This window comes from Aulonocara sp. 'chitande type north' Nkhata Bay, linkage group LG23, assembly GCF_057382095.1.
Source record: "Aulonocara sp. 'chitande type north' Nkhata Bay isolate Kocher_YH1m ecotype deep benthic linkage group LG23, A_spYH_male_GT1.1, whole genome shotgun sequence".
In the NCBI taxonomy this organism is placed as follows: domain Eukaryota; kingdom Metazoa; phylum Chordata; class Actinopteri; order Cichliformes; family Cichlidae; genus Aulonocara; species Aulonocara sp. 'chitande type north' Nkhata Bay.
The window spans coordinates 51,126,163-51,154,157 of NC_141365.1; the positions used below are offsets into that span (position 1 = coordinate 51,126,163).

The 27,995-nt window shown below is 42.5% G+C and overlaps 1 protein-coding gene across 4 annotated transcripts; it reads left to right on the forward strand.

The window, feature by feature from the left end:
• On the forward strand, positions 1 to 27,995 carry sonb (SON DNA and RNA binding protein b). Of its 4 annotated transcripts, none has more exons than XM_086282958.1 (20): positions 1 to 113; positions 609 to 809; positions 1,161 to 1,195; positions 3,271 to 3,443; positions 4,639 to 4,793; positions 7,631 to 7,821; positions 10,559 to 10,826; positions 13,244 to 13,437; positions 14,140 to 14,292; positions 15,842 to 16,017; positions 16,567 to 16,701; positions 17,708 to 17,794; positions 19,185 to 19,403; positions 20,928 to 21,038; positions 22,167 to 22,283; positions 23,313 to 23,460; positions 23,704 to 23,772; positions 24,772 to 24,887; positions 26,086 to 26,187; positions 26,968 to 27,995. In XM_086282958.1, the coding sequence occupies exons 1-20, from the start codon at positions 31 to 33 to the stop codon at positions 27,043 to 27,045; spliced, it is 2,811 nt and encodes a 936-aa protein (XP_086139084.1). In that variant the 5' UTR covers positions 1 to 30; the 3' UTR covers positions 27,046 to 27,995. The 4 variants fall into 4 exon arrangements, with proteins under 4 accessions (XP_086139084.1, XP_086139085.1, XP_086139086.1 ...); XM_086282959.1 differs by lacking the exon at positions 1 to 113 and adding an exon at positions 220 to 322; XM_086282960.1 differs by lacking the exon at positions 1 to 113 and adding an exon at positions 229 to 351.

Below are 27,995 nucleotides of genomic sequence, written 5' to 3' on the forward strand. Positions count from 1 at the left end.
CCGGAACGGCAAAGCGATGCACATTAAAACATGGCGGCCAACATAGAGCAAATTTTTCAAGATTTCATATTAAATAAAATCAGAGAAATTGAAGACCAGAATGAGGACAAAGCGTATGTTGTTTGTTTGTATTCTTCTATTGAGACGTTATTTGAAATTTCACTGAACAGACATGTTAGTCGCTGCTGCAGCTACCGGTTGCTGCACCAGTTGCCAAATAAAAGATGAAAGCTAACGTTGCTTAGGTTTGTTTTCAGTTAAACTGTACCGCTAGGAGCGAGGCCATTCGTGGACGCGGGAGGTCGAAAAGAAAGCCGAGAGAGTCCGTAAAGTTTAAAAACAGTTCATTAGGTTTGAAGCGGACATTTTTCTATTTAAGTCACTGCCGGTTTTAATGATAAGACTATGAAAAGAATTCGAAGCAATGATAGAAGAAACCTGAAACCTCTTAAATCTTCAACAGGCATGACTGTTAAACACCTCATCTGGATCTTACTATCCAATAAGCGGTGCAGGGAGAGGCTTCAGAATATTAGACATTTAATAAACGTTGGCTGACTCTTTCTGGTCAAACAGTAACACGTATTTTCTCTGCCTCTGTCCATCAGTGATGCTAAAAGAGTGGGTGACTGCAGTAACATGGATGGAGCAGAAAATGCCTCTACAAAGAGACACAAAGACGTGAGAAGCAGCAGTTCGCACAAGAAGCACAAAAAACACAAAAGCAAGAGGAAGAAGAGGAACCGAGAGAAGGAGAGTAGTTCAGAGTCTGGGGCAGACCTGAAGCGAAAAAATAAACACAAGTCAAGGTGATCCTGAAAGCACATGCTGCAACATCCACAGTCAGAAAACCTGTGTGCTCACGTGCTCAGCCAGCAAATATAACTCCAAAGAAAGCATGTGATAGTCTGAGAGGAAGGGGCTGGGCTCACAAAGGAACCTGTAACTTTACCTGTGCATTATGTCCAGTTTCAAAAGTCAGTGAATGAAGGGAGTAAAAAGGTTTACTACATACACGGTGGGATAACGTGTAGCCCGCAACCTAGATCGTTCAGGGGGGCAACACTACTGTACAAAAACAGCCAATAGCTTCCTGCCGTTTTACTGTTAATTATGACTGTTTAAATGTGCCTAATTCAGGCTTTATCTTTGCTTCATAGAAGAGGAACACCAACGGAAAGAAAAACAGAGCAAGGTACGGCTCTTTATTATATTGTCAACTTTTTGAGCATCGAGTGTTTACCGCAGATAGACTTGGTATATTCACAGCTGCCCTATTCTGTGGCTAATCTTTATATATGTTTTTAAAAAATATTTTCAGTAGACAATCCCCTTGTTCGTATTTAAAAGTTAAGTCACTGCTGACCAGCTGGCCCAGGCCCTTTTCAGTCTCATGTTCCCAGAAGCTGATTGGTTTGACATTGTCCCCGTCTTTGATGTCCTTCTTTAGCTACATGAAGACTCTGGTCCTTAACTGCACCCTTTTCAAGGTTTTGTCTGCTCTGGAAGGCAGCATGTCTGTGTAGGTTCTCAGAGACCATGTATGTCCACTGTGAATGACCATCATTGAGCAGAGGGGGTGGCTTAAGACACCCACCTACAAAGCAGTCTTGATATCCCTTCCCAGGTACCTCAACACGCACTCGCATTTTGCGTCAGGTGACCTGATAGGTCACATGATAGGGTGAGGAAAAGTCTCCTCAACCTATTATTGATCATGTGCCTCATCACATGAGCCAAGCTGTTTAAAAGTGTGTGGGCCAGTTGACTCACCCTATCATGTGTCTGTGTAGATGAACTGACGCAAAATGTGAGTGGGCATTAGGACTAGGGATGGGTACCGATATCCGGTGCCATTTTTTTTCTGAGCTGTCATACACTCTGGATTCCAGCCAATCATTTTACCTTTCCAAGGATAGTAGGCGGGCCCAGGTACGTACGTTCTGTTAGAGCAGAGCTACAGATTAAAAACGCCCAAGGCGAAGCGGTCAAAGTCTGGCTGTACTTCACAGCAAAAGATGCAAACTCAGCAGCAACAAGTGCTTTAAGCTGATACTGTGATACTGTCAAAGGAGGCAACACCTCGAATCTGATGAAACACCTGGCGACGCATAGCGTTGTTTTAAAAGCCGAGAAATGCGCCGTATTTGATAGCTTGCTGCGAGACCTCACACCGAGCACATCTACTGCGGGTGTGGTAAATTTCCATTAGTGAGTTAGCGCGGATCGCCCCGTGCGTGGGGCTAGACGGTGGTTATCATTTTGCAGAAAAAAAGAGACTGCTAAAAATAAAAACATGAGAGGTTTGTGTTCTCCATTCTTTAAGCACCGGCACCGTTTCAAAAGTACAGATTTGGCACAGATAAAGCCTAAACGATACCCACCCCTAATTAAGACGCCAGGGAAGGGATTTCAAAACTGGATTGTAGGTGGCAGATGGTTGGTGTAGTAAGCCATCCGCTCTGTTCAAGGATGGTCGTTCACAGTGGACATAGATGGCTTCTGTCAACTCTCTTTTAAACCATCGGTCTTCTCTGGTGTCCTCGAAAGAGCGACCTTTGACCTTTAGATGCAGACGTACAGCTGAGTCTTGTCCTGTCCAGGTGGCTCTTCTATGTTGTGCCGTGCGCTTATGGAGTGGCTGTTTGGTTTCTCCAATGCAGAGGTCTGAGGTCTACACACGTTTTCAAGAAACTGAAAGAAGTCCAGTTGTTTAAAAGTTGCTTCTCATTCCAAGCTCCTTAGATTACGATGTCTGGAATGACTGAGAACCTACAGACATGCTGCATAACCAAACTCAGAGAAGTTGAAGAGCAAAACAAGGGCCAGGTTCAATAGTGTATTAGTAGTTTCTATTTGAGTAATGTGACAATTATCAGTGTGGAATTCTCTAAAAACTTCTTCAATACTGCTTTAATGATGTAGACATATGTCTTTTAGCCGAGTCCACAGGGGGCCATCCTTCATTAAAGTTTACGTACTGGTAGATCATTTATAAAAACTAACAACGAATATTGCTGGTAAGTGGCTATAATCTAAGACGCGTGCTTTGTTGTCCATCTTCGGCATGTTGTCGTTTCACCACAGCAGACCCACATAAACAGCATCTGCTGTCACATCATCCAAGTGCAGTCAGACTCTGTGAGCTCCACGGTTCTCCTTTCCCATTTCCTTGTAAATTCTGTCTACGTTGCCATATGTTGTCCTGTATATGTCACATACAATATTTTTTGCTGCAAAAATATGCAGAGCTGGTAAACTGTTTTCCAGGTGGGGATCGTGAGAGTAAGTCCAGATGCCGCAAGAAGCACTTAATTGGAAAGAGGAAGAAGAAGAAAAGGAGGAAAGACGATGAGAATTCATCAGATACTGACTCTGCTTTTGTGTTAAAGCATACTAAACTAAAACGACAGGAGGAGCTGCCTGATATAATCCCAAAACAGGTGAAAACAAAGTACTTTCATTGTGGTCCCAATACATAAATCAGCTTTAGTTTCTAATACAGATTTATCCCTTTGCTTTTACTAAGAGTAGGAGAGAATTCCTTTCTCATGTTTGATTTGTCTGTAGTGTTCACAAGTAACTATGTCAAGTAGAATACACGTTAAATTTATGTACTGCTGTCCTTCTGACTGCGACTGTAGCTTGTTAGTCTGTTCTTGCAAAGTCGTCACCGTCGGACTGTTTAGTTGGACTAATTATCTTAGGAGGAGCGAGTGTCCTGCATTTGTTGGGCCAGCGTCTGAGGCGGGACATTGGGCCCGATTTAGCCCCTGCATGCGAGCTTTTATCTTTTTCATTGTAAATCTTAAGTGTGTTGATTATAAGTCTGTGTGATGATATTTTTGTGCTTGGTAATAGTAATAATACAGTAATATATTTCTGCCTGTTACCATTAGATCCAATACATAAGGCTTAATGAAAAATTCTTCAATTTTCAAATTCAAGTTTGGGCCATTTGGTCGATTCAGCCACTGACTTTGAACCAACTGTTTGATTGTGAGATAATTAAGAATATTTCTGCTAATGGGGAGAGATGAGAAGCACAACCATGAATTTGTCCTCCAGAGTGAGACTGTGGCTGCAGGGTTCTGGTGTGCTGTCTCGAGGCATCTGTGGAAGAACGGCCTCTACCTCTCGATGAGGTCAAAAGGGTTTCGCTTATAAAAACACAATTGTTGCTTAAAAGCCGCCCTTTTTGTCAGATTTTCCTTCCTTCAACTTCGCCCACTTCCACAAAATCAAGTTGAAGACTCTCCATTTTATACACATCCAGCTTCCTCTGCAAATGCACAAGTGAATGGACTGAGACTGCAACTCTGAGGGTGGAAGTGTGTAACAGTCACACTGAAGACGTTCTGAGAGTGCATGGGAAAATAACTTCGGAGGGGAGATGGGTCAAATAAATTACATATTGATGTAACTGGGGCAGCTTTGGATAAGCACATCACAGTGAAACCTGAGTCGCCCCGTGTGATGGTGTGAAAGTGTGTGTGGGGGTTTAATGAAGCTGGTTATAAGAAAGCACTTTGTGTGGTCAAATAGTTGTTAGTTGAAAGTGCTATATCATTACCAGTCCATGCTACACTCACGAAAGAATAATGAAAATAAGGTTTCTTTTTTATTGCTCTCTGACAGGAAAACTCAAATAAAGGAATAGAAGATGAGGAAAGACGTGACAGGCAGGGATGCCATTCACCTTCACATTCCTACTCCCAGTCACATTCCTGCCCAGTGAAGAACTCTGACTCTCGGACTCGACACTACCGTCAGAGGTCTAGGACTCGCTCCAGGTGGGAAGCAAACTTTGAACGAAATGTTGATGGCTCCTCCTCTGTTTATTTTGTTATACAAACTGTTTTCCCTTCAAATCTGTGGGCTGATGATCCTAATTTGCCAAGACGGCTGCCAACAGTAAATGTACCGCATTTATTTAGTATTTATTCTACCACTCTGTAGACTTTACCTGACATTCCACATTCATGATTTGGATTTATGAACTTAACCAACAATACTTTGACATGCTAACTGGAAGATCTAGGAACTACTACCAACTTTCTTATGTTCAGCTGTCCTCCGATGAATGGTTGACCGACTCCACCTGCCTGTTTAAAGGTTAAAGAGACAGACACAATATCTCCCAGTTAATGTAAAATAAATGTTTGCAAAATAATGGCAATATTTATTTTTCCATAATAAATATTGAGTCCTTAGTAAAATTACTAGGCTTTTAATCAGGTCGTGTTGTGGCTTTTAGATTAAATTTAAAAGTTAAGCTGCTGTGTAAAATATAGACACAAACAGAATGTGGTGATTTGCAACTCCCATAAACACATTTTATTCACACTTGAAAACAGAAAACACATTGAATGTTTAAACTAAGACAGTTCCGTTTTTAGTCACGGTGGCACGGTGGTTAGCACTGTTGCCGCACAGCAAGAAGGTCCTGAGTTCAATTCCACCATCAGGCCGGGGTCTTTCTGTGTGGAGTTTGCATGTTCTCCCCGTGTTTGCGTGGGTTCCCTCCGGGTACTCCGGCTTCCTCCCACCGTCCAAAGACATGCAGCTTGTGGGGATAGGTTAATTGGATAATTCAAATTGCCACTAGGTGTGAATGTGCGAGTGAATGTGAGTGTGAATGGTTGTCTGTCCCTGTGTGTTGGCCCTGCGACAGACTGGCGACCTGTCCAGGGTGTACCCCGCCTCTCGCCCTATGACAGCTGGGATAGGCTCCAGCGCCCCCCGCGACCCTGAAAAGGATAAGCGGAAGCGAAGAGAGCAGAGAGAGCAGTTCCGTTTTTATTCGGTTTTTATTTGGCTCATTTTGACTTTGGTGGCAGCAACATGTCTAAAAAAATGGGATGGGGGAACAACAGGCTGCAAATGTACAGTGGGGCAAAAAAGTATTTAGTCAGCCACCGATTGTGCAAGTTCCCCCACCTAAAATGATGACAGAGGTCAGTAATTTGCACCAGAGGTACACTTCAACTGTGAGAGACAGAATGTGAAAAAAAAATCCATGAATCCACATGGTAGGATTTGTAAAGAATTTATTCGTAAATCAGGGTGGAAAATAAGTATTTGGTCAATAACAAAAATACAACTCAGTACTTTGTAACATAACCTTTGTTGGCAATAACAGAGGTCAAACGTTTACTATAGGTCTTTACCAGGTTTGCACACACAGTAGCTGGTATTTTGGCCCATTCCTCCATGCAGATCTTCTCGAGAGCAGTGATGTTTTGGGGCTGTCGCCGAGCAACACGGACTTTCAACTCCCGCCACAGATTTTCTATGGGGTTGAGGTCTGGAGACTGGCTAGGCCACTCCAGGACTTTCAAATGCTTCTTACGGAGCCACTCCTTTGTTGCCCGGGCGGTGTGTTTTGGATCATTGTCATGTTGGAAGACCCAGCCTCGCTTCATCTTCAAAGTTCTCACTGATGGAAGGAGGTTTTGGCTCAAAATCTCACGATACATGGCCCCATTCATTCTGTCCTTAACACGGATCAGTCGTCCTGTCCCCTTGGCAGAAAAACAGCCCCATAGCATGATGTTTCCACCCCCATGCTTCACAGTAGGTATGGTGTTCTTGGGATGCAACTCAGTATTCTTCTTCCTCCAAACACGACGAGTTGAGTTTATACCAAAAAGTTCTACTTTGGTTTCATCTGACCACATGACATTCTCCCAATCCTCTGCTGTATCATCCATGTGCTCTCTGGCAAACTTCAGACGGGCCTGGACATGCACTGGCTTCAGCAGCGGAACACGTCTGGCACTGCGGGATTTGATTCCCTGCCGTTGTAGTGTGTTACTGATGGTGACCTTTGTTACTTTGGTCCCAGCTCTCTGCAGGTCATTCACCAGGTCCCCCCGTGTGGTTCTGGGATCTTTGCTCACCGTTCTCATGATCATTTTGACCCCACGGGATGAGATCTTGCGTGGAGCCCCAGATCGAGGGAGATTATCAGTGGTCTTGTATGTCTTCCATTTTCTGATGATTGCTCCCACAGTTGATTTTTTCACACCAAGCTGCTTGCCTATTGTAGATTCACTCTTCCCAGTCTGGTGCAGGTCTACAATACTTTTCCTGGTGTCCTTCGAAAGCTCTTTGGTCTTGGCCATGGCGGAGTTTGGAGTCTGACTGTTTGAGGCTGTGGACAGGTGTCTTTTATACAGATGATGAGTTCAAACAGGTGCCATTCATACAGGTAACGAGTGGGGGACAGAAAAGCTTCTTACAGAAGACGTTACAGGTCTGTGAGAGCCAGAGATTTTCCTTGTTTGAGGTGACCAAATACTTATTTTCCACCCTGATTTACGAATAAATTCTTTACAAATCCTACCATGTGGATTCATGGATTTTTTTTTCACATTCTGTGTCTCACAGTTGAAGTGTACCTCTGGTGCAAATTACTGACCTCTGTCATCATTTTAGGTGGGGGAACTTGCACAATCGGTGGCTGACCAAATACTTTTTTGCCCCACTTGAAGTGAAAAAAATGGAGGAAGATTTTGCAACTAACTGTATGAAACACTCTGTGCTTGATGACAGCACTGTTGATAAATATGTTTCACTGTGATATTACTTCATCCTGCAATTATGTGATTTCTATTTTTACTTGTAGCTCGTCAGAGAAGAAAGATGTAGAAGATGAATCCTTTCATTCCCACCAATGGCCTCCAAACTGGCCCAAGCCACCTCAGGGCAACCTCAGCAACACTGAAAGTAATTTACAAGCAGAAGAGTTGACTGAATCAAGAGTAATAAAACGGCAGACCTCTAACCACAGTGAAGGAGAGGAAACAGAAAAACTAGGTAAGACCTGTATGAAATGGACGTTGGTTTCCATGACTGAGCAGGTCCTGAGTGTGTTGTGATGATTGTGGCTCATAGTTCATGGGAATCAGATATCCAGGATCTCAGAATATTAAAATCTTAAATTTCAAGTTTGAGGAAATCACTGTTCAAACAGTATAAACACCATGTATCCAGGAATAATACTGTAAATCTTACTCAAAAGCTATTAACACAAATTTGGGGTGGCTGTAACAGCAGGGTCGTTTAGTAGAAGAGCGAAAGCGGATCGTTGAATGAAACGATGACCCAGAACTGGTTTGTAAAAATGCTGCAGCTTCAGTGGTGTGGAACTGGCTTGGCTTTCGTGCGTCAGATACACAACAAAGCACATTATTTGGTAGAGGATGCTAGCGGGCCGTCGTTATTACCGAAACGATTTTATGTGCACGGCGCTCAAAAATCTGTCAAATGTTTCAGTACGACTTTGCTAAGCTACGAAGCCGCACCGCTTGATGGATTGTTGGAGCATTACGGCTGTCGTAGGCGGAGCCTCGCGGAGTGATACGTACTGTGCTTCAACATAATATTACCATATTGTGTGTGTTTAACCTCTTTTTAAGTTTTGTGGATATGATACATGGTTATGTTCAGGATATGTCGGCCAGTTTCCACTTAATTGAAAGGTCGGTGCTCGAGTCTCTCGTCTTCACTCTTAAATATCTTTGGCCAAGACGCTGAACCCAACATTTTCTCTGATGAGTTCATTGGAGTGTGTGTAATAGAAGGCACTTAGTGCTCGTGCGAATGGCTGAATGAGGCATGTTGTATAAAGGGCTTTAAGGACTTGAGTAGAAAATGTAAGAACTAGCTCTGATCACATTTGTGTGGGAAATAGTGTTGTATAAAACAGTACCTGGACCCTTGTTCGCACGGCTGGGAACAGTCAGTTAGCCACTGCTGCACACAGCTGCTCCTGCGGACCTTCCTGCCACGCTGCCAGTTGGTCCTAAGTCAGCCTCACCGCAGCCTCAAGGCTCGGCGGCTGGTGGCAACAGACCCACTTCGCCATCCCGGTGTCTTGCAGCCGGCTGACATACGTGGACCTCCGGCCTTATCCGACCCTCCTGGAAAGTGGTGCAGATGGTCCTCGGAGGAGAGCCCTAGCTGGTCCAGGATGCCTTGTGGGAAGACTCAGCGCTACCACTTGGGCTTCCCCTAAGAGCAACGGGAGCAGCCGGGGAGCCAACTCCTCTGCCGGCCATCGCCTGGAACACCTCCAAGAAAGCTTGGAGGTCCACACAATGCTTCTGCTTCTGATGCACTGCCACTTAGGGCAGGGCAATATGGCCAAAACTATTTATCACGATATATATTTGAAAATTTGCAATATCGATATAACTGACAATATAATTGACACCAGACAAAACACTTTACAACTCCACAACTTTATTAGTGCAAAAACCCCATCAATGTATTTTCACTTAAACAAGCAGCTGTTTTTTATCTGCATTAAAGTTATATAAACATGTAACAGTGCAAATTCGTTGCTGACAGTTTAACCAAAAGGCATTTCCAGTGGAAACTGGCCGACACATCCTCAGCATAACCATGTATCATATCCACACAACTTAAAAAGAGGTTAAACACACACAATACGGTAATATTATGTTGAAGCACAGTACGTATCACTCCGCCAGGCTCCGCCTACGATAGCCGTAATGCTCCAACAATCCATCAAGCGGTGCAGGTTCGTAGCTTAGCAAAGTCGTACTGAAACATTGTTAACAGATTTTTGAGCGCCGTGCACATGAAATCGGTTCGGTAATAACGACGGCCCGCTAGCATGCGCTACCAAAAATAGTGCTTTGTTGTGTATCTGACGCACGAAAGCTAAACCAGTTCCACACCAGTGAAGCTGCAGCATTTTTACAAACCAGTTCTGGGTCATCGTTTCATTCAACGATCCGCTTTCGCTCTTCTCGTTCTGCGTCACCGCCATGCTTTATCGGTCATGTGCGTATGAAAACAAAGGCACTGCGCATGCGCGTTTTACCCAAATTCTATCGCGATATTTCATTTTCTTATCGTTGCCCAACATTTTACCGGTGTTACCGTGAACGGTTTGACATGGCCCAGCCCTACCGCCACCTACTCCCGGTGTATTGCCACCAGCTCAGACCCAATCTTCGCCAGTGCCTCCACCGGCTGCGGGGGTTGGGGCTATGACATGCTGGTGTCCTGGGTTTCGGCTCCACCCAGATTCTTGTGCAAACTATTATTTTATGTTTTGCACTTTACAGTGCTCTGCTCTCTTTTCTCTGCGATTTCCGCTGCCAGCTCCTCCACCTCCAGCAGATCTGATCAGATATCCCCCCTCTCTCGCCCCAGGCGCTACTGAAATAGGGAAGGCATGATTAGATGATGCTCGCCAACTGCGAAGACCAGCCTCCCCTGATACCACACCTTGAACCTGCTGCTTCACTCCTCCCCTGCAGCTGAGCCATCAGCCTCAACTTGCCACACATACACACTATAAATCTGGTGATAATAGAGATAACTTGAAAAATGTCATTTCCTCTCTAGTCTTACAGACACATACACAGTTTTATTCTAAAATACTAGAATAAAACTAAAATAAATACTTTGTAATGTCCAATCAGTGCTTTGTGTTATTAATAGGTGTGGCTTTTAATTTAGATGTATTTAGGTTTTTTCAAGCTGTGGTCTTTGTCATGTGATTTTCTAAAAACTTCAGCTTCTAGTGCATCCACGTCCGTGCCAAGCCAGTCCATATCTGCTAAACATCACCTGAGCACTGAGCCTGGCTTGCTTCAGTGCAAGGCATCAGAAACGTCCTTTCCTGCAAATGTGAAATCTGCTGGAAAGAAAAGAAAAAAGTCACCACAGAAGAAAAAAGAGGAGAAGTCATCAAAGAAGCAGAAAAAATCCAAGTCACCACGTAGAGGCTACAAGAGAGAATCTAGATCCACGAGCCCTTCACTTAGGAAGAGATCACGCTCAAGGTAGGTCAGGGGGTGGAGTGTGTTTGCGCTGGCTTACTTACCTGGAGATAATTTATCTGCATTTGAGAAGCATGATCACACCTCACACACGCCTTATGGTTCTGTTCTATACATGACATCCATACACCAAATAGCCCCACGGACCCTCCCTCCCTTTATTCATTCACCTCTCATTAGTACACGGGAGTCTGCCTCCAGTCTGCATACTGCTAGATTGTGTTTAATTGTTAGCAGTAGTATTCATCCATTGCTTATAATTTATCACTGCTCTTGCACAAAGAATTTAAACATTGAAAAAATCCTGTTGTTTGGTAAAGTAAAGCATTAATTTCACTCAGTGAAAGAGGACAAAGCTTTTAGTGCTAAAATAGACACAAAAATACATTTGTGAAATTGAGTGTGTGCATTTGTGTGTAGATAAGGCATAAAATAGTGCTGCATGAATGTGTGTGTGGTGGTTTGAGTGAACAAAAAAGCCCTATATAAAGTTTATACAGACCCATCACAGTAGAAATGACTGTCATAGTAATTTTAGGCTTTTAATCGTTTCTTTGGACTCTTCCTTTTCCAGGCATCTTTAACACGTTTAAAAAACTAGCATTGAGTGCACGAGTTTGAGTTCAAGAACTGACCCCATATCCCACTGCTCACCATTGGTGCTAGTTTCAGTCGTACATAAACAGTACGTGTATCTTAAGGCTGGGAAACCTGCAGTCAGCTGAGACTGAAGAAGTCACTTGAATGAGTGACGAAACGTTTCTCCCACTCAAAACATCCAGATCAACAGAATCAACTTTTGGGAACAACCTGAACTGCTTGTCAGACAAATTAGCTGCTTACCTTGGACAACTCGTCACGTCCTGCTCTCCTGTCCAGCCCACAGACTGTCTTTTCAGAGAACCTGTTACAGTGGAGCCTGAGCCCACAGTGAGTGGAGCCTGAGCCCACAGTGAGTGCAGCTCTGAGCCCACAGTGAGTGCAGCTCTGAGCCCACAGTGAGTGGAGCTCTGAGCCCACAGTGAGTGGAGCCTGAGCCCACAGTGAGTGGAGCCCTGAGCCCACAGTGAGTGGAGCTCTGAGCCCACAGTGAGTGGAGCCTGAGCCCACAGTGAGTGGAGCTCTGAGCCCACAGTGAGTGGAGCCTGAGCCCACAGTGAGTGGAGCTCTGAGCCCACAGTGAGTGGAGCCTGAGCCCACAGTGAGTGGAGCCTGAGCCCACAGTGAGTGGAGCTCTGAGCCCACAGTGAGTGGAGCCTGAGCCCACAGTGAGTGGAGCCTGAGCCCACAGTGAGTGGAGCTCTGAGCCCACAGTGAGTGGAGCTCTGAGCCCACAGTGAGTGGAGCCTGAGCCCACAGTGAGTGGAGCTCTGAGCCCACAGTGAGTGGAGCCTGAGCCCACAGTGAGTGGAGCTCTGAGCCCACAGTGAGTGGAGCCTGAGCCCACAGTGAGTGGAGCTCTGAGCCCACAGTGAGTGGAGCTCTGAGCCCACAGTGAGTGGAGCTCTGAGCCAGATGTGTAAAGCTGTTTCACTGAGTGAAGCCACCCACTGGCAAAAACATAAAACATGTTATACTTGTTCACATTTTATAAAATTAAGTTTACTCAGTTGACTTGAGGAATGATGCGTCCTCATTATGATGATTTCTTTCTAAATCATAGAAGCTGTGTTATTCTGTACCACAGATTAATGGTTTCAAATATTTCTTCAGCATTAAAGTAATCCAGTGACACTTGTGTGTATTTCCACTCAGTAAACAATAGCTGTTGATACTTAATTCACTAAACTTTATCTTTCAAATTGTAAACAAATGCGCTTTAGAACAGCATTTGTCGCTGGCACAGTGTAACTCAGTTTAACACAGTAATCTGAAGTGTCCATCAAAGTGGCCAATCACATCAGGAGCCCATCCTCCTTTGGGCTCTACCTCCCGACAGTCAAAAGTAAGTTTATTCACGTGAGCAGGATTTCTCTCTGAGTGCAGGGAGGTACCTGCAGGACCCTGAAACTGTAGCAGTGCATGCAAAGCAGACGCCCGTGCGTGCACGATGGCGTCAAAGTCATCCTGTTCCACAGGACCACGGCCTCATTTAGAGGTGGCAACTTGCTTCCCCACAGTTGCAAATGCAGTTTGCCTGATTATGTGTTGGCAAGAGTGTTCTGATGAAACTAGTGCTTCCTGGCCATTTTGCAATCACCACATTGTCTTCATCACATCTAGTTTTTCAGTCCATGGAACAGAATCATAGAGGAGGGTGCCCAAAATATTTATCACAGTTGTAGCTGTACACAGTGGTTCTTGAAAGTTTGTGAGTGCTTTTATTACATTGTAAAGTTTCACCTATGAATATTTGTATACAGATGTTGTTTAGCAGTTGGTTTTTTGAAAGATAAATGAGACTGCATGTTGCTTTGTAGGTCAAGGGGCCGCAGGCCACGGCGGTCACGCTCGCGGTCAGTGTCACAAAGTCGGCGGAGGGTTGCATACAGCCAGAGAGACCGTTGGAAGCGTGAGCCGAGCCATTCCCCTGTGCTAATCCTACGCAAAAACAGGTCGCCCTCACGGAAACACGGCAGCTTGAGCAACAGCCCTCACCGTATCAGTGAACTGGGTCAGATATTATGAAGTCACTCGTGTGAATGTAATACGTGCCATTTTTCCTTTTTGTTACTTGTATTTTGGTGCTATTGTATATAACAAAGAGGAGGCTGCTGTCATAAAGTAACTGTAAATAAGTTAGCGCCTGATTTTTACTAGGTGCCAGTTTTTACTAGAAAAAACCTCTAAAAAATGAAGTAAACCTCTTGTTTACTTCATTTTTTAGTTGCTCACCTTTCCTTGTCAACTTGATGCTTCCCCCCCCCCCCCATGATAAAGCTCAAGTTTAAATACTGTGAGAACAACAGGGGATTCAATGTTGTACTCTATCATGAGTCAGTACCAGTAAATATATGTGGGATCCTGTATGTTATGGGGTGGCTGTGAACTCCAAGTTAGTGTGAATAGAAAAAGTGCTTGTCTGAATGATGAATTAGGCAAGTAGTATAAAGCACTTTGAGTCTGAGTCCATTACCTCTGAAAGATGATGGTTATATGTTGCTTCTGACTATGTGATCATCACACTAATTCCCATTAATTCATTTTGTTGTGATGATTTACTTGAGATTACAATTTTCTTATCTTCTTTACCGCTAAAATCATATGCTCAGATTTCTATTTTTAAAAAAGGAAAATAAAACTGTATATAGCTGTTAGAAACTTCATATTATGTATTATGTCTAAAAAATGTAAGATTTATTTTTTTGTTTCTCAGATAAGGAGCAGTTGTTGGAAATTGCTAAGGCCAATGCTGCTGCCATGTGTGCCAAAGCTGGTATGCCTATCCCTGCTAGCCTGAGATCCTCAGTGCTTCCCCTGGCTCTGCCAACAATGGCTATGAATGCTGCAATGGCCAGTATGACTGCTGGTAGGAATTTGACTTTCCTCTTTCCTGCATGATTTTTTCCTCCTGTTATCACTAGGGATGGGTACCGTTTAGGTTTTATCCTATACCGGTGCCAAACCGGTACTTTTGAAACGGTGCCGGTGCTTAAACGGTGCTCGAACCGGTGCTTAGAGAATGGAGAACACAAACTTTGTCCTAAAACCTCTCATGTTTAGCTGTTTTTTTGTAAAAAGATAACAATGTTAGCCTTTTCTGCAGCTATAGGACATATATGCTATCTCTCTATCAAACAAGAAGACAGGTAGACATGTAACTACGACGGTGTTTGCTAGTTCACCTTACATGCATTAATGTAATAACGTGGTTAGCCTACTCAGCGTAAATTACACACGAACAACATGAAGCTACTCACGCAGAGAAGAACGGCTGCTGCTGCATCATCATCCATCTGCTCTAAAAGAACGTACGTACCTGGGCCCGCCTACTATCCTTGGAAAGGTAAAATGATTGGCTAAAATCCAAAGTGTGTGACATGTCAAGAAAAAAAAAAGCACAGAAAAAAAGCACCGAAATGTGTGCTGCTTTTCGGTCTGGTTACTACCGTTTATGTCAGAACACTGGATACCGTTACCCATCCCTAGTTACCGCTGCTCCATCGATACAGATTTGGTCATTTCCTTGAGGGGACTGTTTAACTTAGTTTGAATCTGTCTGTTTGGAATGAAGTTGTAATTTATCAAAATGTACAAATACAGACATCCAGTTGACTTCTTTCTTCAACAGTAAACTGCATCTCTAATAAAGTTGGGCAATTGGACGGCTATATTGACTATAGGCTGAGCCTTTCACCAGTCGTTTTTTACAAGAGCGATTTATTTATTTATTTGCCCATGAGTTGGTTTGCTAATAATGTTGGTTGAAACTAAGAGAAGCAGTCAACGGAAAACATAATAGCGCTGTTTTTAGCACTATAACTGTGTTTATCTTATCACACACTCGACCAAACAACAAATACAAAATTAAACAATAAGTAAGTTAAAAATCCAAATGTCTCTTCCTGCGAACATTAAAAAAAAATCTGATGTAATGTTGAGTTTTTTGTGTGCTTTGGCTCATCTCAGATAAATAAATAAATGAATGAATAATCCAAAAAGTAGCAATATTAATACTGAAACAAGAAAAGAAGGTAAAATATTCAAACAAATCTTATAAATTCTAAACGTGCATGATTACGTTGCTCCGCCCATCGAAAAGTCACCTGCGTGAATATATCACCTGTTGTCATTTATTGGACTGACGATTGTCGGTTGGAAACTTTTCAAATATCACCTAACCTTAATCCCTGATGTCTTTTCTTGTGTGTGAGTAGTTCTACTGCTGATGAGTAAGTTTTCTGGAGCAAAATAACCATGAAGGTCAAGTGAAGTGTCGAGTGTGTTGAGTCAATAAAATAAGTACTATAAGCAGAATTACACGACTGAAGCTGAAATGTTCGAATATTATTTGAGTCAGCTGTTGTGCTTCTTATTCACCGATTTGTGTGTTTTGCCGTGTCTCCTCTCACTTGTAGCCACTGTGACAGCAGCCTTGACTAACATTGGCACTTTGTCGTCACTGGTTCCACTGCCTTCCATTATGCAGAAGCCACCCGTTGCCCCTGCCCAACCCAACATCGCTAATTTGGAGGAGGTGAAAAGGAAAGTAGCAAAGCAAGCGAACAGCATTAGCATTAAAGAATTTACTGACGTAAGTTTCATGTTTTCTATGTATCAAAACAACTAAAGTTAGTGCAAAGGACAGGCCATCGTATGCCAAAAGAAAACGGTCACAAGCTGAACAGGCAATGAGTTAAAACACTGAAGCACTCCATGATCCTCTGTGATCCAGGCCCTTGTGCATGCTCACATAGCAACGATGAGCCTGATACTTAAAAATGATTTTGGATTTAGAGCATGGATTTACATACATCCAACAGTTGTTGTATAAAATATGAGCTGATTCAAAGAGGGTCAGGTGGGATTTTCTTTTCCAGATTTGGTTAATGTCATAGAGTGAGCCTTACATTAAAGGACAAGTGCATTACGTTTTGTTAAAGCTCTGCCGCTCTACCTTTATAGGTGGAAAGGTCTCTGTCTGCTTACATACAGGATCCTACTCAGATCATAGCAGTTCTAAAGTACAGTTCTGCAGTGTTCTGTAACAGCCATGGAGATCTGCAGCCTGCAATGTGGAAAAACAAGAGCGATGCGTCGTAGTTACATAGCTTACTCTTTATATGTGTGTGTGTGTTTGCAGAAATGCAAGATGATTGCAGACAGTACAGAAGAGCTGCCAGTGGCAGTGCCTCATGTTTCAGATGAAGAGGATGATGAGAAACCTTTTGGAGGAGCAGCTCTACGAGAACCAAAAGCAATCACCTTCAGTGTTAATGTAATATGCACACGTGCGCTGCATCGTGTCTGTCTTAAATGCAGTTAGACCCAGAAATATTTGGACAAACACGCAGTTTTCATAGCTTAGTCTTTGTACACCCACAACACAACACATCTGAAATGCAGGAGCTGAAATACCAATTAGATGCAGACTTAACTTAAATATAAGTGATACAGCTGAAATGTTACGTGAAACTTTTAGGATTTACAATCATTTTGTTACACAATCCTTTCATTTCAGAGGTTTATTTATCTTGGATATTTTAGGAATTCTTTACAGGCATTAAAATCCATTTTCTCATCAGGCCAAGTTCGCATGACTGGCTCATTGCGGAGTATGCTGAAGGTTATCATCTGTCTGTGCGATTCACTTAACTGAATCTGAGCTGACAGTATGTCCCTATACACATGACCCTGTCATCACATGCAGGTTTCTTTGTCACACTGTTTTCTTCCTGTGGTTCTGGTGTGAACTGTGAACTGATTATCTTAGTTTCAACTTTCTGAAGAATGCTATCCCAAAACTGGGCAGATGTTTTGAGTGGTTTTTCTGTTCTTGAGCTGATGTCAATTATATAACTCAGTTCAAATTCCCAGATAGGGAATAATATGGTGAAAGTGGGAGTTTCAGAAGAGCGAGGGAATGAGACTCGCTGCCGTTTGGATTTCACAAAGAGGATGTCAAACATCCGGTAATTTGCAAAACATGCAGCAAAACTATTGCTGCAAAAGGTAGCAGTACCTCAAATGTATTCCACCAGCTGAAAAGTCATAGCTTTGTGAGTCTTTATGTTTGACTTTTGCTTGGCTCATTTTGGGTTTATTTTTGATGGCCTGGCACATTCTCTGTGGGCAGGGACAGGAGGAGAGAAGCTGCAGAGAGGCATGTAATGATGGGGTCACCTGGTCCCTCATAGGGTTTTTCTGGTGGATATAGTCGCAGTTGTGTAATAAGTAACTTTTTCGAAAAAAGAAGTAACCATTTCCAATTTTTGTCCAATCAGAACTCAACAGTTCGTCCAGCAGTCCGTAGTGATGCAGGCATGGCCAAGGAGTTTCCAGTGTCTTCAGGAACACAGCATCGTAAGAAGGTATGAAACTCGTTTTTATTAGACTGAATAGAATCACTTCCAGTGTGCATCTCAGTGCTACGTTTCTGTTCCACTTAACCGGGATGTCTGAGTTAGCATCTTCCTTTCTTTAGGTCAGCAGGGGGCGTGGCCATTTCAAAACCATAATATTTAGATTTTGCTGCCATTTTGCTGCTTTCAAGTCATCGTCTTGTTGCATAAACAACATAGTAACGGACTCTAGCCTTGAATTTTCTTCTTAAATTTTATTTATTTATGATTTCTTTACAAAGTTTTCAAGGGTTTGAGGGGCTGAGATAAAAGCACGAACCCCCCCAACATGCTTTATGGTAAATATGAGGTTTTGTTGTTGGTGTGCAAAATCTTTTTTTCTCCCAAACATGTGTTGTGCATTTTTGTTGAAAAGTTAAGAATACAAATTTTTATCTGTCCCAAGAATTGTGTTGCAGGATAGTTTGTGGGAGCAGTAACCATGACTACGACGGTGTTCTTCCTTAATTTTGTTCTTTTTGTTGTTGAATGAATGAACATCTTTGTGGATCTTACTTTGTGGTCGTGGTGGGAACTTTGCAGGATGTCGAGAGAACATTTAACTTTTACATTTCCTACATTTTTGTGCCATTTGTCTTATTAGGAATTGGTTTCCATCTCAGGAGACTTTTTGGGCTTTCGAGTTTAATGGATATTTAATATTTTTTCTGGGGCCATGGTCGAGGCACTTTTCACACCATCAATATCTCAACAATATTCTGTTTGTTTCTTCATCTCGGGACGATCACATGCAGACATTTACAAATTTAAAAACCACAAAAAGAAAAATGGGGTAATGCTGTATGAGAAGAAAGGTGCACGGTGGCAGACGTCTCAGCCTGTAGCTGGTGGTGCATTAGATATGTCTGTTTGCATCCTGATTGATCCACAGGAGCAGGGCACCTCTCAATACCCCCCAAAGAATCAGCTGTCCTGACCATGTTCGTCATTTGAGTTCAGGAAGTTCCTCTCAGGTCACCATTACCTCGTTCCCAGTGAAACACAAACAGATACTTCAAATCTTTTATTCCCTTGGCTATTAGATCACTTAACTCTGACACACTTAGATTGACTTCTTTGTATGATCGTTGGTGGACACATTTCTATTTTTGCCTGTGATTGCATGAGCAGGTTGTGGCTAAGCTGCAAATGAATTGTCAGAATCAATAAAATGATCTGAATCTGATCTATATGAACAGTAAGCATTGAAACAATTCTAGCTTCAGTTTATTCTTTGAGCTGCACTTTGTATTCCACAGAATAAATGTCTCCCTTTAAACGGATTAATTGCAGGTAATTATCAAAGAAAATGTCTTTTAATATAAACCCATAGTTACTTATCTAATGTAATGTGTTACAGGAAGGAGAGGGACTGGGTGCTTATGGAGAATGGGTGCCAGTTGACAAAACAACCGAGAAGGCTGCTGTTACAACAAAGGCCCAAACAAATGTTCTGTCAGCAGCACCCTCCTCCTCCTCATCATCATCAGGGGAAACGGCAGCGGTTTTGCAGGAAGTTATTGAACAGCCAGCGTTTGTGACAAACAGTGACAAAGTTTTTCCTGACCCACAACTGCAGGTGAGAAATGAGATACAACAGAAGTGAACACCTCTCACCTTTTTAAAGATGATTTGGGCGATGCTGGTGAACAGTGCATGGAGTAAATGTGATTGTGTGATTCCACTATGCCAGGCATTACAGTGTTTAGTTGGACAAAATCCACTGGATATCCTGTACTAATGCTAGCAAGCTCAACCAGGTCTCTTCTTCCAAGAGGTGGATTTACCACTTATCTGAAAGGAAGTTGGAGATAAAATTCTTAGGCTGAGTTTTTTGGAGTGTTTGTATTCTTAGTTCTCCTTAGTTGAATTATCTAGTTTGTTTATATTCTCTTGTTGTTCCTACTATGCCTTCCCTTTATTCCCTGTGCCTTCTGGTGTCTTTCTCGCTGTTTGTTTCTGTCTTTCTTCACTCTTCCCATATTTAAACCCTCAGTTTGCTTCTGTTCTTTGTTGCATTTTCCTTCATGCGTCCTTCCTCATGTGTTTCCCCAAAGAAGGTTTCGTTTAACATAAAATGCAAAACGATCCAAACAGTATGTTGTTGCCATTTGCCTGGACCGTGATTTGACAGTGTTTGTCTACAGTGATGGGACAAGATTACTCCCGTCCCACCAAAGATGTGCTCTGAGGGAAGGCACAGAGACATTACTTTTATTGGACTGGAAAGGTCGCTGTTTTTAAAATGCGGCTTAATGAGATGCTAATTAATGTTCAACTTTGACAATATCAGCGTTGAAACAGATTTTGTGTGGTGAAGGCAGAGCTGACATGAATTTTCCTGGAAGGATCTCTGGGGATATTTTGTCTTGCTGTGTGGGAGAGCTCTTATTTTTACACTGCCTGTCTGTGGGAAACATTGTTTAAATGCTTTACAAAAGTTAAATGAAGTATGTAATTGAAACATAGGGTGCAATTTTTTTATGTGGTTCGAGATTTTATCTTCTCTGAATTGTTGAACTGCTGTGTTTCCACACCTTCTGATTTATAAGCACTAGATTTGGTGGCAGGCATGGATTGATTTGGAAACCACAATTCTGCACATAAAGTGGCTGAATTTGTAATGTTGTTATTGACATATAAAATGAGAAAATGGAATTTAAACAGTTTCTTGAAAACACTTCCCAATGCTTTAGTCTTTAACGAGGTAATCATCAGTAAAGTGAAGTGTTTATGAACAAACAGGTGAGCAGAGATTTCTAGATAAGTGGGGCCCTGGAGTGTGAACCAGCCAGCAGTGGGCTAACACAAAGTCTCAGCCACACAGCTGCCAAACCTTTGACCAGTTAAGAGTTACCAATGAACCCAGTATGCTTGTATTTAGGGTTTTGGAGGAAGCTCCGTTTTTTTATTCAGTTTGCTTTTTTCTCCAAATTACAGGTAAACGGATAAACTAGCTGCAAAACAATTGAATGGTTTAAGATATTTTTGTATCACGGACTTATTCAGACTGTAAGAGTTTAAAACAACTCTAGTTTGGGTCTTCTCTCCTTCTTAACCCTCAAACCTGTGTCTGACTCTCTCTGTTTTTCTGTCTCTCCAGCAAGTAGACATCACCCAGGCTGTAACTGAACGAATCAAAGCTCAGAGGCGATTGGCTGAGAACCCCTATGACATCAGTGCCATCCGCATGCTCACCCGAGCACAAGAGCAGGTAATAAGTCTCAAAAGAATAAACGTTTAAAGCAGCTAACGTGCTCACCATAAAAACTTTATATTATTAGCAAGATGCTATAATAGCAGCATAATCACACTGTATCACCACTCTGGCAGCCTCAGTTTTAGGTGCAGCATGTATATGTTGTTCTGGGTTTCAGCTCCTAATATCATCTTTTTTCAATAAAAACAAAACATGGCTTGTCTCATTTTGTCAGGTCAGCATTTTGTAAAACAGGAAAATGGACAAAAGATACAAAAGCATTTCCTGTTCAGTGTAAATGGTTCTTATAGAGTGCTTTGCTGCTTACACAACTTGCCTCCTTCACCCATTCAAACACATTTGCACAAGCACTTTGTTCCATGCGCTCTAAGTGCTTTCTACCCAACAGTCACACACATTCGAGCAACTTGGCGTCAGTATGTCGCCCAAGGATGACATGCAGACCGGAGCAGATGGGGGTCGAACCACCAGCCTTCTGATTAGTAGATGGTAAAAATGGTAAATGGCCTGTATTTGCACAGCGCTTTACTCAGTGCATAAGGACCCCAAAGTGCGTTACACTACATTCAGTCACACACACATTCACACACTAGTAGTAGGTGATCTGTCCCTGGTGTACCACTGCTGAGACGTTACTCACATATTAATACTTGTATAATGTTGTAGCTGGTGAGTTCACAGCTAATTCTGAGTGTTATAGTATTTTATACAATTTCACAAAAGCGTAAACTTGGGAAAACATTAGGCTTTGATTAAGTGGTGACTGAGCCTCATAAATATCTGTGCGGCTGTCATGAGTGTGAGGTGGAGCTGCCACTTTGATACTGACTGCAGCAGCTGCAGTTGATCTGTTTGGAAGCAGATGTTTTGTAGACGCTTCGTGAATGAAATTAGTCTTAATGATTTATGTGACAGTGTTTCTTCTATAAAATCAAAAAGAGCAGCCAGAGGCCTGTGGATCTGTCAGAAAACCTGCCAAATCAAATCTGCATTCCCACCCATGGTAGCAAACGTGAAGCCCAGAGAATGGGGATAGCTAATCTCGGAATACTGACAGTTGTGTCAGACAAATACAGACATGCTTAAACGCTCTTATTTTATAGAAGTGTCCTTTTTCAATAGGTAGATGCTTGGGCCCAATCCAGCACGGTTCCTGGTCTTTTCACTGGTTCAACTGGAGCCCAGGTCCTCAGCTCTGAGGAGCTCTCGACCAGTGGACCACAAGCATGGCTGAAGAAGGTAATGTACACAGCATTCAACGCAAAAATCAAGCTTGATTTAGTTTTAACCCCCTGGTAGTCATCTCCTAGTGAAGCTCTGCACCACGTCTAGTATACTATACTCAGTATTTTCACACTGAGCCTCACATCTGAGGCTGTTAGAAAGCAGAGGTTATAACTCTTCTAGAGAATATAAAAGAAAAAACGTGCAGTAGTGCAGCCGTGTCATCACATGCGTACTGTAATATACATCCAAAAGCTTGAGTGCAAATAGAAAGTGATGCAAGATTCAACCCTTTTTTTCTCAACAACAGCAGCAAAGAAGTGTGTAAGTTATTGTGCAGCCTCTTCTTCCTGTCTGACACAGCTGGAATACAAACAGTGTGTTTTTAAGACAGCAGCCGCACTCATCACTGCTGTCGTGATCAAAACCTTTGGAGTCTTATCGAATCGCATGTTCTCAAAGCATAAACATGAAGAAGACGTATCTGCCTGCTCTAATCGATCGCTGGTTCACGTTCAGTTCGAGTTAAGTGTTACCTACATTTAACCTGCGTGTACTTCACTGCATGCTGCAACGTGGGTTGTATTCAGTGGTTGAGAGGAGGCGGCAGAAACACTCGGCAGGACGGTCACAAACTCACGACCACACTGGGAATTCCACAGTGCTCGTCCGTTAATAAACACACTCTTCATCAACCTTACACGGCCCGGTTGAACGGCTGCTGTCTCATCATATATGAAGCGAGCAGTGTTCACACAACCCGTAACGTTGCTTTGAGTTAGGGAGGTAAAGATACGAGGTTCATCTCAGTCAGCGTTCATGTGCAGCATGGGCAGCAGCGCATACTTGTGACATCACAAAACATCACCTTAGGCTGTCTTAAAGAGACACCACACAATTGCGACTGTGACAAGGAGCATGAGAAGAAAATGTTTGCGATGAAAATGTGATAACACATCCTGTCCATCCCTGCGCTCGTGTAGATGTTGTTTTCTTTCTTTTCTCCCTTCTGACTTTTTACTGTGTTGTTTGTGTTCTGACTAGGACCAGTTTCTCAGGGCAGCTCCAGTGTCAGGGGGTGTCGGGGAGTTCCTGATGAGAAAGATGGGGTGGAAGACAGGCGAAGGGCTCGGAAGGAACCGCGAGGGTACCGTGGAACCCATCGTTATTGACTTTAAGGTTGACCGCAAAGGTACGAGAAACCAAGTGATGCACTTTTTGCTGCTGAGTCTCGACAATAGATGCTCACACAAGCTTTGCAAGACGGTGATAGTGAAGGCAGTGGGATCTATATGGTGTCATATTGCATGGATTTACTGTTATTTGGCCACAAATATTAGTTTATAGTGCGATTCTCACATTTCACTCTTTAGGGAAGTGTATGGGTGATATTATAAATAATACCACATTATTGATGTTGACTTTAATGTTTTAGGTCTAGTTGCTGAAGGAGAGAAACTACAGAAGCAAACTGGTGGACTGGTAGTAACCAAGGACCTAATGGGTAAAATACACCTGAATTTGTTTCCTTAAAGATGGTGATACTGTTGACCTTTAGTCTTGCAGCTCATCAAAAAAACCCAATCAGACCCACAGGAGCAAATACAGAGTAAACTTGTTCTACATGCATTTCTTTATGATAACGATGGTGCTTAGGACCAGTGAGAGGCAGAGAATCAGACCCTGCTGTTAGAGGTTTCTGCTGCGTGAGTGTCATCTGTGAGGGTGTGATAGCTGGAGAAATCTGACAGAATGAATATATTACTCCACCAAATCTGAAATCCGTGTGTATCAGCTGACATTTAGGATTGACAGAAGAAGATAAAACAGTATTTGTGTCCAGAAACGAACCAATTTGCATGTTAAAGAAGTTACTGTTAAGTCCATAAACGCAGCAGCACTTACATGTTTAGGCATTCACCTCTAAAAGGAAAATTCCAACAAATACATAAACAATAAACAACCATGCCTGTCAATTACAAACATGCTGCTGCACGTCTTTGGTAAATCCAGGAAGTAACTTTTCATTTCCAACGTGCAGTTTGCATTGTAAGTCTGGCTCTCAGCCTTCATCCACAGGATCAAAGTATCGGTAGCATCAGAACAGTGTGTGTAATTTATCCTCAGCAAAGTGATGTGAATCAGAACAAAGGTGCAGATATACGTGATTATGTGCAACATACTTACGCAGCTCTGCCACTCCAACATATAAAATGTGCAAAAACAAGAACAAACAAGCCGCAGTACTGATATTTTCCACAAGATGGCGATCTCACATAAACAATAAACAGAATTCTCTGAACTGTTTTTGCAGTCGATCTTTTTTCAGGAATAGTAACTTCTAAATCTGCAGTAAACCGCAAAAGCTCCTGCAAGGGTCTGAGCTGCATGTCAAACATAAACAAGGACAAAAAATATTCATCATAAATATCAATGCTTCTGTAGAACATCTCTTCCTCTGAGCGCTGTCCAAATCTAACGATGTCCTTTTATCTGTGTGCAGGGAAGCACCCGGTGTCTGCTCTCATTGAGTTGTGTAACAAGAGAAAGATAATGCAGCCAGACTTTGTTATGGTCCATCACAGTGGTCCTGACCACCGCAAGAATTTTCTTTTCAAGGTGGGTCATTTTCATTCTGCGTGAAGCTGGCGACAATCTGCACCTTCTCCACTACGTCATTAAACCCCACACAGTCACTCTGTGCAGCTGGAGCTTCCTGCTCTGCAGGGCTTTATAATCGAGAGGCAACAAAAATCATCTGACGATAGTAATCACATTACTGCTGGTGGTGGGTAAATCACCTTATATGACCAACAGTGTTGGCCTTGAAAATAGTAATTAGTTACTAATTACTGATTACTTCTCCAAGAAAGTAATCCCATTAGTTTACTGTTTACTCATTTACGCATTCAGGGGTTTCTCTGTGAGCGTCGCGTTCCCGTGGCAGCATGCTCGCCGCTCGCTCACATTTGAAGTTTCATTTTTCGCTGTAGAAAGTTTTCTTCCCACGCAGAGTGAACAGTGGATTTTTACAGAATCAAACTCAAAGTAATGTGATTACTTCCAAGCGTTGAACGCTGCATGTACTCTCTCTGCACTATTTTATCCATTGTTGATCTGCACACGTCTGTTGCTGCCACGGGCGTCGCACGCTCGTACGTCGTTGTCATGAGACGCTCTCACAAACAAACCACGGTTTAGTAACGCAGTAACGCAGCGTGCTTATGGGAAAGTAACAGTAATCTCATTACTTTTGGGTAACTTACAGGTGCATCTGAGAAAATGAAAATTATAAATAGTGATCTGTGTTCGTAATATCCAGCATCTCAGGGGGAGTTTGGAGTCTCTGCTGCTTCCCAGTTGTTGTGGTGTGGTGTCAGTTTCAAAGATGTTACTGTAGTGGTACAATGTGACTGTAAAGATGTACCAAGAAATGTATGTCACAAAGGGAAGCACCTGATTCTGTTATATACAGCCAGCTCTTTATTCCTCTCGTATGCATTTTGGCCTTATTTAACTTCATTTGTGACCCTATTGCCAACTCTTAAACACATGTTTTTGTATATGTGATACTTTTTTATTTCAATCTATTTGATCAAAGATGATTGAGCACCACACAGGTGTACTTCCTAGCTCGTGTTATTGTCCCTCATGCTAAATCCTTGAGAGTGCATGTAATTAAAAACCTTTTAAAAAACTGCTAAAAATGTGTTTTAATAAATGTTGTTTACGATCCCAGAAAGTGGATTTTGTTAATCTGGACCTGTGTTTGTTGGATGTTGTTAGTGAACAGAGTTATGTGTTGTGTTATCTCCAGGTCACAGTGAATGGTGTGGACTACCAACCCCAGACAGCCAGTCCCAATAAGAAGCACGCCAAGGCCATGGCAGCCACAGTTGCCCTGCAAGCTCTGGGAGAGGTAACCCACAGCTCTGACAGTCACGTCACTTTTAATATAAGTCACCCTGCAAGTGTGTAACTACAAAGAAAAGAGTGGGTCCGCTGTAACTGATTGCTCAGCGAGAGCCTTCAGTCTACACTGGCTGCTGTAATAACTCAACAAGTTTTGACACAATTCAAAGAATCTATTGCTTATGTAGTTGTGACTAACTACATAAATAAATGTAGCATTTATTTATGTAGTTAGTCATAAGTCTGTGTGCTGTGACCCTGAAATGATCGAGAACCTTTATGTCACCGTGCAGGTTCAGCCTCACAGAGCAGTGATAGTGTGCAGTTGAAGGGCACTTCTTCTGAATGTCTTTATGTGCTTAAATCAACAAAGAAAACACATCAAAAAGATTTTATTTAAACATATACAGATGGATAGTATGAACCGTGAACGTAATCACTTCTGTTTGCGTCCTTAACCTCTTAAGCCCCAACGCCCCCTGATACGGGGGCAAAAGGCAGGAGATCAGTCAGGCTCGGGGCTTAAGAGGTTAAAGGAGCCAAAACCTTTGGCACAGAATCAACAATCTAAAGACGTTATAGGATACAGTAGGAAAATAGACTAAAATGATCAAATTCCTTTTATTTTGAAGACTAACGTAAATGTTTTTGTAATGTAATTAAGGCATTCTGAAAGTTGTACTACACATAGAATTTAAATAGCTTTTATTGCTTTTTAAATCCTGGTGGCATAATCAATAATAAAAATGCAAGGTTGCATTAATTTTTTATTTTCTTCTATCCAAAGGTTCCTGTGGATGGACCAGGACTCTACACTGGCCCTGTCTTCACTGCTGCTTCTACAGGCCCGCTTTTCTCTACATAGTCATGCACACATTACAAATGTAATATGGACCCTGTTCAAGGCAAACATTTTGATTTGTCACAGTAGGAAAGCCCAGAGCTCTGAAGCTGGTCCTGTGGTTTGTGCCATGGTCCATCTACTTTCCCAGTGTCACAGTGTCTACCTGGCTCCTTAATTGCTTAATCAACCAGGGTCATGTGGCCCTGTCCTCCCACCCATTGGGTAACAGGCACAGGTACACCAATCACACAGGGTACCTGAAAACAGACTCAGGTGTCTTTGTACTGTTAGAGAACACCTGAAGAAAATGCCACACAAAAAGGGGAACCAACTGTTGTGAAGTAACGACAGCTACCACAGCACTGCTACGAGGTCTTCCATGAGTGGTTTAGATAGTTTTAGTTTGTCACCAATGTTGTTTTTTTGTTTGTTTCAGTCCCAGTGATTAACCAGTGTTTCCACTCTGGAGGCTCATTTATATTTCAAGAACTACCACCTTTGGCACATAACATGAGAACAATGAAAGCAGGTTCAGAGTGCTGATCGTGACCAGTGTTATGCCTATAAGACATCACACCTTTTCTAAAGGTACTTGAATGATCACCTTGTTTGTTTTTGTAGGGGTAGGAGTGGTAAAAAGTGATCATAGTAAAAGTGGACGATGTGTGCATGCGTGTGTGTACATATGTATGACAAATGTATAGTTTAGTAGCAGTTTAGCCCTATATTCTATTAGCTGATCAACACTTACGTCTAACACACAGCCGACAGTCTGCAGGACATTTCTCATAGTCACACAAAAGCAGAAGCAAACTGGACTGTTAGTGAAAAGTTGTATCTGTGAATGACAGCTAATGTTAGTCTTTGTGTTACATTGATGACCTAAATTTAAACAAAAGTGTTTCTCATACAAGGCTGTTAAACTTTTATTCTGGCCTTCTAAACATATGTATACAGAAATAAAGATTATA